At 43.3% G+C, this 16,635-nt stretch overlaps 1 protein-coding gene across 1 annotated transcript; it reads right to left on the bottom strand.

Moving 5' to 3' along the window:
- Nucleotides 1-480: 480 nt before the first annotated feature.
- On the bottom strand, nt 481-10,596 carry LOC122931596 (ubiquitin domain-containing protein TINCR-like). The gene is made up of 2 exons (XM_044285671.1): nt 10,215-10,596; nt 481-893 (listed from the first exon to the last, which is right to left on the bottom strand). The coding sequence occupies exons 1-2, from the start codon at nt 10,475-10,477 to the stop codon at nt 890-892; spliced, it is 267 nt and encodes an 88-aa protein (XP_044141606.1). The 5' UTR covers nt 10,478-10,596; the 3' UTR covers nt 481-889.
- Between the last annotated feature and the right edge of the window lie 6,039 nt (nt 10,597-16,635).

Below are 16,635 nucleotides of genomic sequence, written 5' to 3'. Positions count from 1 at the left end.
CTCATTCATCATTTTCTACGCCTGTTTTAGGCATACAAAATGGTCTCAATGTAAGCCAGCAAGGAAGCTGGCTTACATTTAGACAGGCGCTGGATACGCCAAAATTATATAAAGGTCTGCGCCTCTATATAACTTCAGCAGATCCACTGCCAGCGCAGGAGCTTATGAAGACTAAAACGCCAGTCTTAATAAATGACCTCCAGTGTGTGATCATTCTTACATCTGATGCACCTTTTGCCAACTCTAAATGACATCAAAACTGATTGCATCTTAACACATTCCCCCTATATGTTTTTGCTTACCTTTTTTGTTGTTGTTTTTTTGTGTTGTTTAAAAATGCAACATGCACTGGCTATGGCATATTTTAGTGTTTTTTCCCAGACTTCTCTACAGGACATGAAAACACCAGAAAAAGACGCATGCTTAAAATGTTTCAATGTAAAAAAATGCAATGAAAAACGGTAAAAATTTTGGGCTTTTTACTAGTGTTTAAAAACAATAAAAAAATAACAATATCATTTTGCAAGTACTGGCAATTGTTTTTGTTAAGTGTACACTGTCAGCTTCAACAGAGTGTAAAAATGTATTAATATTATATATGTCAGTCCAGTCTGTAAAATATTTACATACAGTTCTATCATCATAGAGATAGGTGTAAGATACTTTTTCTTGCTGTTTTCATTATACGAAGGTTGGTTTTCATTGAAAATGTCTGCCACATTTCAGAAGTTTTCTTTCAACCTCGAGTCACAAACGCCCATGAAATACGTTACTCGTGATAATGTCCTCTATCTGACCTGGCATAGTCAGTTCATCTTCTGTATTCAGATGTCCAAATTCTCTTCTAGATGATCATGCATCTTCACATATATATGTGATGCAAAAATATTTACCTGTAGATAAAAAAATACATGTAAATTATGAATTATGAAATAATTTTAGACATTTTACAATTAGAGATGAGCAAAGTTTAAAAAAATTCGATATGGCAGTTTTTCCAAAGTTTGACAAGTTAGATTTGTTACAAATTAAGTCATGCTGGGAGGGTGCAGTGACGTCATCACGGTCAGTGCAGATTCTTCCCCAGGTCTTTTTCAATCAGGAGAGCTAGTGGATGAGGTTTTTACAGTTTCAGTGAACTGAACTAAGATCAGCATACGGTTAGAAAACGAACAATGAGATGTGACTATATTGCAATCCTCTGAATGAAGCCTGAGCTAGATTCACACCCGCAGTTTTTTAAGCAGTTTTTCGATCCAAACATAGGCGTGAATACAATATACATGAGCTGCAAAAGTCTTTGTATCCTTTCTTTTTTGTTTCATGACTAGTGATGAGCGGCAGGGGCAATATTAGAATTAGCAATATTTCGTGAATATTTGGGCAAATATTAGTCCAAAAATTTGTGAATTTGAGAATTCGCCATTATTTTCTTGATTGCGAAAGTCAGCAATGTAATATGCGCATATTGCGCATTCAAGACAGGCGCGGGTCACTTTAGCAAAAATTTTCACGCTGCTAGAAGTTTCCTGAGACTGGAGAAAATGGTTGGCATGGCAGAACATTACAATAGCTTTATATGCAGATAGAGTGCTCCAATATATTCGCAATTTCGCAAATCGGCAATTAATGATGCACATATTTTGGCGCAATACGTGCAACTTCACATTTTAGCAGGTCTGACTACATATTACTGATTGGTGCACTATGTATTGTTGTGACATCACAGCACTATGTCTGTAGCATGTATGTATTGACAGCAGAACCTATCACACTGCCTAACACCCTGCACTGGAACAACTACACTATATCACTATCTAAGGCTACTTACCATATTGTGTCACCTTTGAATGGATCCGCCCCCATTGACTTCCATTGTAAGTCTGGACGGATCCGTTTGCCTCTGCACAGCCAGGCGGACACCCGAACGCTGCAAGCAGCATTCAGGTGTCCGCCTGCTGAGCGGAGCGGAGGACAGACGGTGCCAGACTGATGCATTCTAAAGGGGATCCGCATCCACTCAGAATGCATTAGGGCTGGACGGATCAGTTCGGGGCCGCTTGTGAGAGCCTTCAAACGGAACTCACAAGTGGAGCCCCGAACGCAAATGTGAAAGTAGCCTAACCTACACTGACTATCTCCCACTAACTATCTGTATTATATATATATGAGCTATCTAACTATCTATCTAATGTAGTGTGGAAAGCACAGAGCACAGCAATGACACTGCTGTCTCTCTCAGAACTTTAAAAAAACTGTAGAAAATGGCTGCTGGGGAGGTTCTTATATAGTAGGGGGTAGGCAACTTTCCTATTGGTTGCTAGGGATGTTGCTAAGCTCAGTCAAAGACATTGCAGCCTTCTCATTGGCCCACAAGCAAGAAGCAGGGAGGGATCATGGGTTCAGATGAAAAAAAATCTAGAATATTTGCGAATACGAATATATAGCACCATATTCTAAATCTTCGCGAATTCTCGAAGTGGCAATATTTGCGATTAAAATTCGCCATTCGAATATTCGCGCCCAACACTATTCATGACTATTGGCTTTGGCTAAAAATATCTAAACATGTAAAAATTGTAACCTAAGGCCTCATGCACAAGACCGTTACGTTTTTTGGAGTCCGCAAACCGTTGTAGAAATGCCCATTGTAGAAATGCCTATTCATGTCCGCAAAACGGAGTGCTGTCCGCATCTTTTGTGGCCCCATTTAAGTGAATGGGTCCGCATCCGAGCCGCAAAACTGTGGCTCGGATGCGGACCCGAACAACGGTCGTGTGCATGAGGCCTAAGGGTGTAGAGTGGCTTTTTATGACTGAAATGGTATAAAACAGTCATTAAAAAGTGTTAGAAAAGATTATCTTCTTTATGAGGGATGTTGTCAATGTAATGGCGCAAGTAGAGATGAGCGAAGTATTAAAAAATTTTAATCGCCAAATTTTACAAAAAGATTTGCTTTGTGACTAATTACTTCATCACAAAGCTCATTTCTTTGTAAGTAGTGGGTGCAATGACAGGGAGCGGTGGTTGTGCTGCTTCCCATCATTGTACCCCTCATATGCCACGTTCATAACTTTTGAAATCCCAAATTTTTAAGTTACACATGTAGTTTTTTCCCCCACAGATTTGACTGCAGATTTGCAAGGTATTTTAAATTCAGTATTCAATATACACCTCCAGCTACTGCCCTGTGCCTTGGCCTCTTTTAAGGGTGGAGTGACATATACAGTAGGTTTTTGTGACAGTGGGGTGGAAGATAATGTTAAAGGGAATGTATCATCAGAAAATAACCTATCATTTAAATCCCATTTTTATGTTTAACATATTTTTTAAGAATTTCTGGTGAGTATTAGTGATGATCGAGCATGCTCAGCTGAACACCAGTTCGGCTCGAGCATCGGAATGCTCGGCACATAGCTCTGTTCGGCCGAATAACGCGTGTGCTCGAACGCCATGATCGAGTATCCTCCCTTCTGTACTGCCACCTTCTGTAATGCCGTAGCCATGTTGGTTACTGGCATTACAGTGATTGGCTGGCCGGAACGCGTCATCGGGCGCTATAAAGCACCCAATGACACGTGGTTCAGCCAGTCTTAGTCAGGGAGAGCTGTGCTGTAGAAGGGACATATAGTGTAGGGAATTGAATTACATTTTTTGGTTAGGCAGGGTTGGTGTTAGAGACCCTTTTAAAGACTATTGTTGTGTCTGGCAGCAATATATATTTTTAGAGCACCCTGCGCTAAATTGCGTGCGATTAGAGACCCAAAAGTCCGGACTATTGTTGTATCTGGCAGCAATATATATTATTAGCGTACTTTTTCCGTAGATGGTGTCCGCTGCGGACAGTTACATTACCTGCGCTACATCTCTTGTATAATGTGTGCGCATCCTAAAAATATCTGTGACATGGAGTGTACTTTTTCTGTAGATGCTGCGGACAGCGACATTATCTGCGCTACATCTCCTGTTTAACGTGTTCACATACAAAAAATATCTGTGACATCCAGTGTACTTTTTACGTAGATGGTGTCTGCTGAGGACATTTACATTACCTGCGCTACATCTCCTGTATAACGTTTGCGCATCCTAAATATCAGTAACATTCAGTTAAATATTTTCGCCGCTGGTGACAGCGACATTACCTGCGTTACATCTCCTGTATAACGTTTTGGCATCATAAATATCAGGGACATTCAGTCAAATTTTTTCTCTGCTGGTGGCAGTGACATTACCTGCTCTACATCTCCTGTATAACGTTTGCGCATCCCAAATAGCTGTGACTTTCCCTGTAATTTTTTATTAGCCACTGGTGACAGAAGCGACATTACCTGCGCTACATCTCCTGTATAACGTTTGCTCATCATAAATATCTGTGAGATTCAGTTTAATTTATTTGCGCATACACTGACAAAACCTGCACTACTGTACGTGTGACATAATTGCAAGCATATATACCATGTAATATGCAGAAGGCGAACAGTAAGGGATGGTGAATTGGCCGTGCTGCTGATGGTGCACACAGAGGCCGTGGCCCTGGGCACGGTTAAACTGTGCCTGCTGCCAGAGCACAAGAAACACACTTATCCATAATACCTAGCTTCATGTCCCAGTTTGCAAGGCCACACAGGACACCACTCTCGAAGTCACACCAGTGCAACCAGGTGGTCGGTTGGATTGCAGCAGATAATGCTTCCAGTCGGTTAAGAACCACCCTGTCTTCCATAAAGTCCAGTCTCAGTAACCAAGAGTCTGGTCAACAGAATCCTCACCCTGATCCTCCATCCTTCCACCACGGAGAGTCTTGGCAAACAAGTGATCCCACACTCGGATATTCTGAGGAGCTCTTTTCATCACCATTCCTTGATTTGGGCATTTGGGCCGCTTGCAAAGCCCGCTTGAAGAGGGACATGAGGAGATTGTGTGCACTGATGTCCAAACTCTTGAGCATCCACAGTCACAAGAAGATGACGGTGGGGGAATGGCAATTAGTGTTTCACGAGGTGGATGAGGATGATGAGACACAGTTGCCAGTAAGTCAACAGCAATTATTGTCTCAAGAGGTTGATGATGAGGATGAGACACAGTTGTCAATAAGTGAGGTTGTTGTTTGGTCAACAAGTCAGGAGGATGACCAGAGTGAGGAAGTAGAAGAGGAGGTGGTGGATGACGAAATCACTGACCCAACCTGGGAAGGTGGCAAGCCGAGCGAGGACAGCAGTACAGAGGGTGAGGGATCCGCAGCACCGCAGCAGGCTGCAAGAGGCAGTGGGGTGGCAAAAGGGAGAAGGCGGGCCACACCAAACTTGCCTGCAACTGTTCCCTGGAGCACCCTCTTGCGGCAATCTCCCTTACCAAGGGGTAGGTGTTCCTCAGGTGCTTTTTTGAGGAAAGTGCTGACAATAAAAGAATTGTCATTTGCAACCTGTGCCGTACCAAAATGAGCAGGGGCATGAACACTAGCAACCTCACCACCACCAGCATGATCCGTCACATGGCCTCAAAGCACCCTAATAGGTGGGCTGAACACCTGGGTCAACAATCAGTGTCTGCGGGTCACACCACTGCCTCCTCTTCCCCTGTGTTACGTGCTGGCCAATCTCCTGTCCAAGACGCAGGCCCGGATGCCTCCCACCCTGCACCTGGACCTTCGCAAGCACCAAAGCACCATCAGCTAGCAGATCCACTTCTGTGTCCCAGCGCAGCGTCCAAATGTCATTACCCCAGGCATTTGAACGAAAGCGCCAGTCACCCACCCACAGGCCATAGCACTAAATGTGCAGCTTTCCAAATTACTGGCCCTGGAAATGTTGCCATTTAGGCTTGTGGACACTGAGGCCTTCCGCGGCCTGATGTTGGCGGCCGTCCCACGTTACGCAGTCCCCACCCGCCACTATTTTTCAAGGTGTGCCGTGCCGGCCTTACACCAACTGGTGTCCCGTAACATCACAGGAGCCCTGACCAACGCAGTTACCGGGAAGGTCCACTTAACCACGGACACATGGACAGCACCAGTCAGTCAACAGTAGGTAGCTGGAAGCAGTGTAGCACTGCAATGGGGAAGCGGCAATAGGCCGCGCTGAAGCTGATATACTCAGGGGACAAACAGCATACCGCCGCAGAGCTGTGACAGGAGATAAGAGACCAGACTGAACATTATCAGACACATGGTTGTGTCTGATAATGGCGTAACTTGGTGGCAGCTTTGGAGTTTGGCAAGCTCACACACATCCCATGCCTAGCCCACATCATAAACGTAGTGGTTCAGCGGTTTCTCGAAACCTATCCGAATTTGCCTGAGCTACTGGTGAAGGTGCGCCGCGTGTGTGCCCATTTCCAAAAGTCATCTACAGCTGCAGCAGGCCCTCGCCCCTAAATTTGTTTTAGATGGTCAGCTTAGCAGCAGGCCCTCGCCCATAATTCTTTCCATGGTCAGCTCAGCAGCAGGCTCTCGCCCATAATGTTTTAGAGAGTCAGCTCAGCAGCAGGCCCTCGCCCATAAGGTTTTAGATGGTCAGATCAGCAGCAGGCACTTGCTGTTAATGTTTTAGAGAGTCAGCTCAGCAGCAGACCCTCACCCCTAATGTTTCAGATGGTCAGCTTAGCAGCAGACCCTCACCCCTATTGTTTTAGATGGTCAGCTCAGCATCAGGCCCTCACACCTAATGTTTTAGATTGTCAGCTCAGCAGCAGGCCCTCACCCCTACATTTGTTTTAGATGGTCAGCTTAGCAGCAGGCCCTCGCCCATAATTTTTTCCATGGTCAGCTCAGTAGCAGACCCTGGCCCATAATGTTTTAGAGAGTCAGCTCAGCAGCAGACTCCTACCCCTAATTTTTTAGATGGTCAGATCAACAGCAAGGCCCTCGTCTCTAATGTTTTAGAGGGTAACCTGCAGGCCCTTGGTCATAATGTTTTTTTTTGAGGGTCACCAGCAGGCCATCAATCATAATTTTTCAAGGGTATGTATGATGCCCTCCTTTATGTGTAATAAAGGGTGTATTGGAGTGCCGGTTCCTTGTAATTTTTGGCAGCCCTTTCACTTAGTGCATAGGCTTTATGAGTGTAGGAGTCCACCTATCTGAACAATTGTACCACAATGTGAATGAGGCCCTCCATTATGTGATATATAGGTTGTATCGGAGTGCCTCTTCCTTGTAATTTTTGGCAGCACTTGCACTTTATATACAAGTAAATATACAGGAAAGAATGTTTCCTAACAATTTTACCTCTAAAATAGATTTTATCTTCGGTTTTGTGTGTGTATATTATTGTCAGTCTGTAAAATTGGCATACTACTCGGACAACATCGTTCCCAGCAGCGACCTAGGAGTCCAAGATGCATCCAGACATCCTCCCCATGCTGTTCCCGAACCATTTCAGTGGTGTTTCCATCAATTTCTGACCTTTTCATGTGACCCAGACACCATCCCCTCTTCAGAGCAGTGAGCGCCTGGTTTAATGCTCGGGTATTCCCATTGACTTCCATTGTGCTCCCGAGCATCCCGAGGTGTTCTACTCAAGCACAGGAGCACCCCGAGGTGTTCTACTCGAGCACCCGAGCACATTGATGCTCGATCAACACTAGTGGTTATTTCAATTTGAATATCTATATTTAAACAAAAAACATTAATTCCTGCTGTTTTTACACTGGTCGCTAAGCTTAATAATTGGCGCTACTTCTTGGTCTATATAGATAACTTTACTTCAGCTATTATTCTAATCCTGCCTGTAATAAGGAGACATCACCTCTGTGTACAGTATACTGTAGATTAGTCAGGATTCTCCTTTTACAATAGGTGATTGTCAAATCTTTTCTAATCTTTCCTTGTACAATTACCTCTGCACAGGTCACAGAGCATGCATAGAAAACTCTCCCATAGAAGTCAGTGAGATCCCCTCCTGACCATTGTGTCTATGGACCATGGGGTTGCTGTAAAGCAATTATTTTAATGCTTTGTAAATGCTGTTAACAGTTCGGCCAAGATGGCAGCCCCCATCAAAATGTCCGGAAAACAGAATAAAAAAATCTGTAGTCAAAAATTATAATCAGATTAGAAATAAAAAAGGATTTACAGTGGGATGCGAAAGTTTGGGCAACCTTGTTAATCATCATGATTTTCCTGTATAAATTGTTGGTTGTTACAATAAAAAATGTCAGTTAAATATATCATATAGGAGACACACACAGTGATATTTGAGAAGTGAAAAAAAGTTTATTGGATTTACAGAAAGTGTGCTATAATTGTTTAAACAAAATTAGGCAGGTGCATAAATTTGGGCACTGTTGTCATGTTATTGATTCCACAACCTTTAGAACTAATTATTGGAACTAATATTGACTCGGTAAGCTCAGTGACCCCTGACCTACATACACAGGGGAATCCAATTATGAGAAAGAGTATTTAAGGGGGTCAATTGTAAGTTTCCCTAGTTTTTTAATTTTCTCTCAAGAGTAGTAACATGGGGGGTCTCAAAACAACTCTCAAATGACCTGAAGACAAAGATTGTTTACCATCATGGTTTAGGGGAAGGATACAGAAAGCTGTCTCAGAGATTTCAGCCGTCTGTTTCAAAAGTTAGGAACATATTGAGGAAATGGAACACCACAGGCTCAGTTCAAGTTAAGGCTCGAAGTGGCAGACCAAGAAAAATCTCGGATAGACAGAAGCGACGAATAGTGAGAACAGTCAGTCATCCCACAGACCAGCACCAAAGACCTACAACATAATCTTGCTGCAGATGGAGTCACTGTGCATCGTTCAACCATTCGGCACACTTTACACAAGGATATGCTGCATGCGAGAGTAATGCAGAGGAAGCCTTTTCTCCGCCCACAGCACAAAAAGTGATACTTGAGGTGGGCTAAAGCACATTTGGACAAGCCAGCTTCATTTTGGAATAAGGTGCTGTGGACTGATGAAACTAAAATTTAGTTATTTGGCCATAACAAGGGGCATTATGCATGGAGGAAAAAGTACACAGCATTCCAAGAAAAACACCTGCTACCTACAGTAAAATATGGTGGTGGTTCCATCATGCTGTGGGGCTGTGTGGCCAGTGCAGGGACTGGGAATCTTGTCAAAGTTGAGGGACACATGGATTCCACTCAGTATCAGCAGATTCTGGAGACCAATGTCCAGGAATCAGTGAGAAAGCTGAAGCTGCGCCGGGGCTGGATCTTTCAACAAGACAACGACCCTAAACACTGCTCAAAATCCACTAAGGCATTTATGCAGAGGAACAAGTACCATCTCAGTCCCCAGACCTGAATATAATTGAAAATCTGTGGTGTGACTTAAAGAGAGCTGTCCATGCTCGGAAGCCATCAAACCTGAATGAAATAAAGATGTTTTGTAAAGAGGAATGGTCCAAAATGCCTTCAACCAGAATCCAGACTCTCATTGGAACCTACAGGAAGCGTTTAGAGGCTGTCATTTCTGCAAAAGGAGGATCTACTAAATATTGATTTCATTTCTTTTTTGTGGTGCCCAAATTTATGCACCTGCCTAATTTTGTTTAAACAATTATACCACACTTTCTGTAAATCCAATAAACTTCATTTCACTTCTAAAATATCACTGTGTGTGTCTCCTATATGATATATGTAACTGACATTTTTTATTGTAACAACCAACAATTTATACAGGAAAATCATGACGATTAACAAGGTTGCCCAAACTTTCTCATCCCACTGTATGTTGCTAACTGGTTTTAACTGGCAAATAACATTTTTGGTGACACATTTCCTTTAAATATAAGGAAAACCATTTATACTTCTACTGTGTGATCAACTTCTGGCTTTGGCTCAAAGTACTGCCAGAAAAACTGCCACAAAACCTGTGTTTGAACCCACCCATAGAGTTAAGGTAAGCTTCAGGAATAAATTAAATGTTTTTGTTGGAATAAAATATAATAGAATCATTGGCATTATGGATACATTTTGGTATGTTTTGGATGTTGTATATGAAATGAGAATACTTAAAAACTAGTACATTAAATGACTGTTTCAGATTTGTGGCATTCAAAACAGTTAATACAGCAAAACAACTTACATCATTTTTACTTAGGTAAGGAAAAATCTATAGAAATATATGTTCCCCATTTATACCATGTAATATTTATATTACTATGTGTTCTCTCAAGCCATGTGCTTGCTACATCAAAATATGTTTATATTATAAATATAATTTCAGTAATTAGTAAAATGCTGCCTACCTTGCACTTTTCTTAACAAGTAATATAACAGCTCCACTTTTGATGTTGAGGTCTCTAATAGTTTCATATTCTCCTAATTCTCTGCCATTGTAGGAAAAATGCTTCTTCCACGAGGTGATTCCTTGTTTTACAAGGCTCACTCTAAGGTCCTTTATAGTATCCGCTGGCTTGACGCTCACTGGAAACATTTGACAATCTTCAGGAACATGAACTAATATCTCAAACTTGACCCAATGTAAACTTAATCTTCTTAGCTTTTCCATATCAACGTGTTTTAGACATTTTGAAGCAAAAAAAAAGGCCGAACCTTAAAGAAGAATGTGAATAAATGAATGCCTGGTATTTCTTGTCTGACTGGTATTAACTGTGTTCTTAATGTGTACTCGTGTGCTTACAAGGCATGTATAGTCCTGTACAGAGATAGGTTCACACATATAATTACATAGTCACACTCACCTGAACCAATCCATGAACATTTCAGGTTTGCTTGTCAACTTCAATCGCAGGATAGTAACTTTGGAGTAAAGTAAGTGAAAATAAAGTCACTATAAAGTACAATACTAGTGAATGCCCTATTACTACAGAGAGGATGCTAGTGCTGGTTTAAATGACTTGATCCATTACACTAAAAACATTTATGTAAAATATGCTTAATAAAATTTTCTTATTCTTTATTATTTTTACACTTTTGGTGAATGTATAAGGGTTCATATGATAATATTAACCAGAAAACAGTCAAATCAAAATTTGAAAATTCCTCTTGAAAATGTTACTTTTTTTATTGTAGATTTAGAATTTACTGTATTGCTCAAGTAAATATAGTTGGTGCACAGCTCAGGTGACTGAAAGGCTATGTACACCTTCAAAGGCCATTTTTTTATGAATACATTTTACTCATTTTGTGCTAGAATTTTTTTTTTCAGTTGGTCTTTATTACAAATATGGAGCCACAAAGTTTAGTGTGAATCATACTTTCGCTTTCACTTTGTGCCGGTCATTTAATAACCCATATCTGTAAATTATTAGGAGGTCATAAACACTTATTTAAAGGTTTGTCTCATCTCACCGTTGCTAAGGTGAGATGAGACACAGTTCCAAACACCTCTTGGCAGGGAAACAGCAGTTTTCCTGCTGTTTTAGTGGCTCTCATTGCCGTGCATGAAAGCTACAGTAACAGCGTAGCACGACAATGTAAGCAGATTCCCTAACTCAGAAACAGTATAGCTTGTTGTGCTACTCTGTTTCAGTAGCTCTCATGCACTGCATGCTCTGCTGTTTCCTGGACAGGAGGTGGTCAAAACTGTGTCTCACAGCTTTGGTGAGTGTTCATAAGGTCAGAGAGAAGAGAGAAGGAGCCCATCAGTTCCTCAACTGATGGATCAGAGAGAAAATTAAGATCCCTCTGGTAGAGCATGTCAGCTCTGTACAGAAAAAAGAACTCCAGATTTTTAAGACCAATTGAAAAATATTTTTACTTTATAATAAGTATATTCCAATAATAAAAAAAACATTGTCCCCAAAGGGGTACATAGTCTTCTAAGAGATGCTAAATTTTTTCTCTCTTGGGAAAAGAAAAGTGCTCAATTATTTTCCTTTAGGATACTCATTTCAAACATGTCAAATACCCTAACCTTTCTTTTTCCAGGTTCCCTACTTGGCATTACTGTGCGGCTGGGGGGCTGCCTCGAGGGGAGTTAGCATAGGTTTCCATAGAGGCTTTCCATTTAGCTATAAACATCATATACAAGACCTTGAGGGTTGGTATATTATCTTGAAAGGTTTTGTTGGACAGACGTTATACACTTTTGTTAATGTGTATGCCCCTAACAATGGCTAGATTATTTGGCTTACGTCCCTCTTGTCACTGATAGAGGCTCACAGAGAGGGGATTCTTATTTTGGCTGGAGAACTCAATGTGGCCCTCAACCCTCTCATTGATACATCCTCCAAAAGTTCCCCCTTCTCATCCAAGGCACTTAAAGTTATACATGTTAAATTGGGGTTTAATTGATGTTTGCCGCTGTTTCAACCCTCCCCCACCTGATAGATTACTCTTTTTACCCTGCAGCAAGCAATTTTTATAGCAGAATAGACTACATCTTCATGTCAAAGGAGCATCTGCAACTCTGCCCCTCCTCTTGGATTGGCAATATGACGTTTGATAATTCTCCGATTTACTGTGATGTCTGTCCTACCCACAGGTCTGGTTGGACTTTACATTGGAGGTTCAATGACTGCTGGGCAACGAGAAACACAGAAAATATATCGCATCTGTACTAGTCATCGTCTACATTACCTATATCTGATTTGCTGAACCAGGATAGTTGAATTGGCTCTGACCTTGCTATCCAGGAGAAGCTTAATACACCCATTCCTAATGTCCCTCTTCTGCACTTTCTCAAAACAGAATCACTCCTTATCCTCAGGAATACACAACACTACACCTTGGCTTCCTGGTTTGATCTATCTTCCCCACTAAAGGTAATATCCAGAATCTATAAGATGCTTAAGGCCCCACCCTCTGATGTCAAGCCTGCAATCGTAAGTTTGAGAGATTGAAGAGGGATTTTCCCCTTCTGAGATTTGAAAGTTATTTACCACTCCCCATAGACTTTCTAGATGCATCTTCATTCAAGAAAATGGGTATAAAGTCTTGATGCGCTGGTAAAGGACTCCAGATAAGATTTCCTTGTTTGCTTCCAACATATCAGATGTCTTCTGGTGTAGCCATAGTGAGAAGGGCACGTTCTTCTATGTCTGGTGGTCATGCCAAAAGTTGAGAGACAGGTGGTCAAAAATTGTCCGATTGAGCAATCAGATTTGCCATACCTCTTTCAAATTCTCTCCTGAGATAGCTTTGCTGGCTTTTGGCATTAGGGATGGGCGCTGTGAGACAGTGACAGGTCTCACACAGGTTAGAGACAAGGAAGGGGTGGATAGTGTGGTGCACACCCCTATTCCACCACAGGTGAGACCAGCTGGAGGTACTCATGCTATCATAAAGCACCTCCCATTGGTGGAGAATGCGTGCAGAGGGCACCAGGGCACCTGGGGGCACCAGCAAGGGCCGGGTCCGTGCAAAAAGGCAATGGAAAAGTGATGTGTTGCTAGGGGTGGTGAAGGTGTTACGCTGACCGGTTGAAGAGGTGGTAGAGGATGGGGAAGCGGAGTAGGAGGAGTAAGCAACAGGATTCAAAGAGAAAATGCCCTGCAATCCTCGGTGGTGGAAGGACATGCGCAAAACTGCTATCCGCCTCAGGCCCATCCGCCATTGCATTTACCCAGTGTGCAGTAAGGGAGATATAACGTCCCTGACCGTGCTTACTGGTCCACGTATCCATAGTTAGGTGGGCCTTGCCACAGATGGCGTTGCGCAGTGCACACCTGATTTTGTCCCCCACTTGGTTGTGCAGGGAAGGGATGGCTCGTCTGGAAAAGTAGTGGCGGCTGGGAACGATGAACTGTGGGACAGCCACCGCCATAAGGCTTTTAAAACTCTGCGTCTCCACCAGACGGAATGGCAGCATTTCAAAGGTCAGGAATTCAGGGCCAGAAATCGCAGGTGGGTAGGGGGGTACTTCCTCTTTCGCTCCAGTGTTTGGGAGATAGACAGCTGAACGCTTCCATGGGACATTGTGGAGATGCTTGGTGACCCAGGTGATGGTGTTGCTTGCACATCCTCTGTTTGCGGAGTGGCAGGTGCCACTGTCACTCCAGAGGGGGATAAAGAGGTTGAGACTGAAGCAGAGAAGGAAGCAGGAGGAGCCAGAGACCTTTCTTGGTTTTTGAGGTGTCTACTCCACTGCAGTTCGTGCTTTGGACTTAGATGCCTGGTCATGCAGGTTGTGCTCAGGTTGAGAACGTTTATGCCTCGCTTCAGGCTCTGATTGCACAGCGTGCAAACCACTTGTGTCTTGTCATCAGCACATTGTCTGAAGAACTGCCACGCCAAGGAACTCCTTGGAGCTGGCTTTGGTGTGCTCGGTCCCTTGCTGCGGTGGGCAGTAGCAGGCGTACTGTCTAGGGGACGGCCTCTCCGCTTTTGCACCCTGCTCCTTCTTCTGCTGTGCTGGTGGCTCTTCCTCTGAACTAGACAGGTCACTCGCATGCCCTTGATTCCATGTGGGGTCGAGGACCTCATCGTCCTCCACATCATCTTCCACCCAGTCTTTATCCCTGCCCTCCTTGTCGGTCTGCACACTGCAGAAAGCCACAGCAGTTGGCAACTGTGTTTCGTCATCATCCGAAACGTGCTGCGGTGGTCCTCCCATGTACTCATCCTGAAACATAAGTGGTTGGGCATCGGTGCACTCAATCTCTTCCACTTCTGGGGCAGGGCTATGTGGATGGCCCTGGGAAACCCTGTTAGCAGAGTCATCAAAAAGCAGAAGAGACTGCTGCATGGCCTGGGGCTCAGACTGCTTGGCTGATTTGCAAGGGAATGATGTGAAAGACTGATGGCCATGGGCTGCAGGTGCAAACTGATCTTTCAGCAGGAGACTGGGTGAGAGACAATGTGAAGGAACTGGAAGCACTGTCAGCCACCCAATCTACTATTGCCTGTACTTGTTCAGGCCTTACCATTCGTGGAGCCGCATTAGGCCCGACCAAATAACGCTGAAGGGTCTGTCGCCAACTTGCACCTGAGGAAGGTGTTTCAATTGTGCGTGTAGCTGGCACAGATTGACCACGTCCTCTCCCTGCAACAGGAGCTCCACCAACACTAGCAGCACCACGACAGGGGCCATGTCCATTATTTGACGCTCTCCTCATTCTTTGCGTTTACCAACCAATGTTTATGTCAGATTTCTTGAGGTCACACAACAGTTTGACAGGTGAATTGTATACAATTACTTCATGGTCAGAAATTTTTTTAATTTTTCGACCAACAATGTAACAGCAATATTGACTCGTTGTATTGGACTGTCACAAATGCAGCAAAGGCCCCAAATGTAGTCTCTTGGCTACAAAGGCCACAAAATGGGTGTTTAAAAATAAAGGCACAGGTAAAGGCACATACACTACATATAAAACAAGACAAAAACACAGAAATATAGTGGCAAATCTGGGGGAGCTGCTTAACCCCTAACACTGTAGCGTGTTTTTCATTGGGGGAGCTGCTCCCCCAGATTTGCCACTATATTTCTGTGTTTTTGTCTTGTTTTATATGTAGTGTATGTGCCTTTACCTGGCACTCAAACACTCTCCTTTGCACCTGGTAACCTCCATCACATGGTCTGATATGGGTGTGGCTTACAGTCTGGCTTTGTTCACATTGCACTAGTTGTCCTGCTAGGCGGTTGTGTGGAAGCTTGGCTGTGAGCTGGATTACATCACCTTCAGACCTTGTTCACACCATAGGTAGCGTAGTGGTAGGACCCCTTGCCATGCTGAGAACCGTGACGTGGTGCATGTTGGGCTCCGATATCTTCCCGACAGGAATATATTGGCAAAAGTCTCAGCTTTTAATATCTGCATTTATGACTAGCCAGTATAGTCAGTGGCATATCCGTTTGGTGCATTTCTTCTGTGATTTATGATTATATTTTCATCCGCACAATGCTCCGTTTTGTGTAGGATGCCTTTGTGGTGCATGTGGACCGCGCCGACATCCTCCACCGCATGCAATTTTTTTTTTTGCTGGGGATAGTCGTTTGCTGCGGTCCACATGCGGTGGGGCTGCTCCCCCAATGAAAAACACGCTACAGTGTTTGGGGTTGAGCAGCTCCCCCAGATTTGCCACTAAATGCAGCAAAGGCCCCAAATGTAGTGTCTTGCACAAAATTGCAAAAAAAAGAATAGAACAGCGGCATTTAACACTTGTATTGGGCTGTCACAAATGCAGCAAAGGTCCCAAATGTAGTGTCTTGCACAAAATGGGCGTTTTTTTAAAACCAGAATATAACCGCAGTATTTATGGCCTCTTTCACACGGGCGTCATGTTTTTGGACCGGAGAAGATGCGGGTGTGTCTTGGGAAAATGTGCGATTTTTCCTCGCGAGTGCAAAACATTGTAATGCGTTTTGCACGCGCGTGAGAAAAATGGGCATGTTTGGTACCCAAACCCGAACGTCTACACAGAAGTTCGGGTTTGGGTTAGATGCTGTGTAGATTGGATTATTTTCCCTTATAACATGGTTATAAGGGAAAATAATAGCATTCTTAATACAGAATGCTAAGTAAATTAGCTATGGAGGGGTTAAAAAAATATAAAAATTTTTTAACTCACCTTAATCCACTTGTTCGCGCAGCCAGGCTTCTCTTCTGTCTTCTTCTTTGAGGAATAGAACCTTTGATGACGTCACTGCGCTCATCACATGTGATGAGCGTAGTGATGTCACCACAGGTCCTTTTCCTGTGCACAGCAAAGATGAAGACAGAAGAGATGCTGGGCAGCGCGAGCAAGTGGATTAAGGTGAGT

Source organism: Bufo gargarizans, chromosome 1 (assembly GCF_014858855.1).
Source record: "Bufo gargarizans isolate SCDJY-AF-19 chromosome 1, ASM1485885v1, whole genome shotgun sequence".
NCBI lineage: Eukaryota > Metazoa > Chordata > Amphibia > Anura > Bufonidae > Bufo > Bufo gargarizans.
Note: the sequence above shows the minus strand (reverse complement) of the source record. Positions and strands in the feature narration are given on the sequence as shown.

What these genes read in the sequence shown, in the direction of transcription:
- LOC122931596 (XM_044285671.1), bottom strand. Translation starts at nt 10,477, where the DNA reads ATGGAAAAGCTAAGAAGATTAAGTTTACATTGGGTCAAGTTTGAGATA.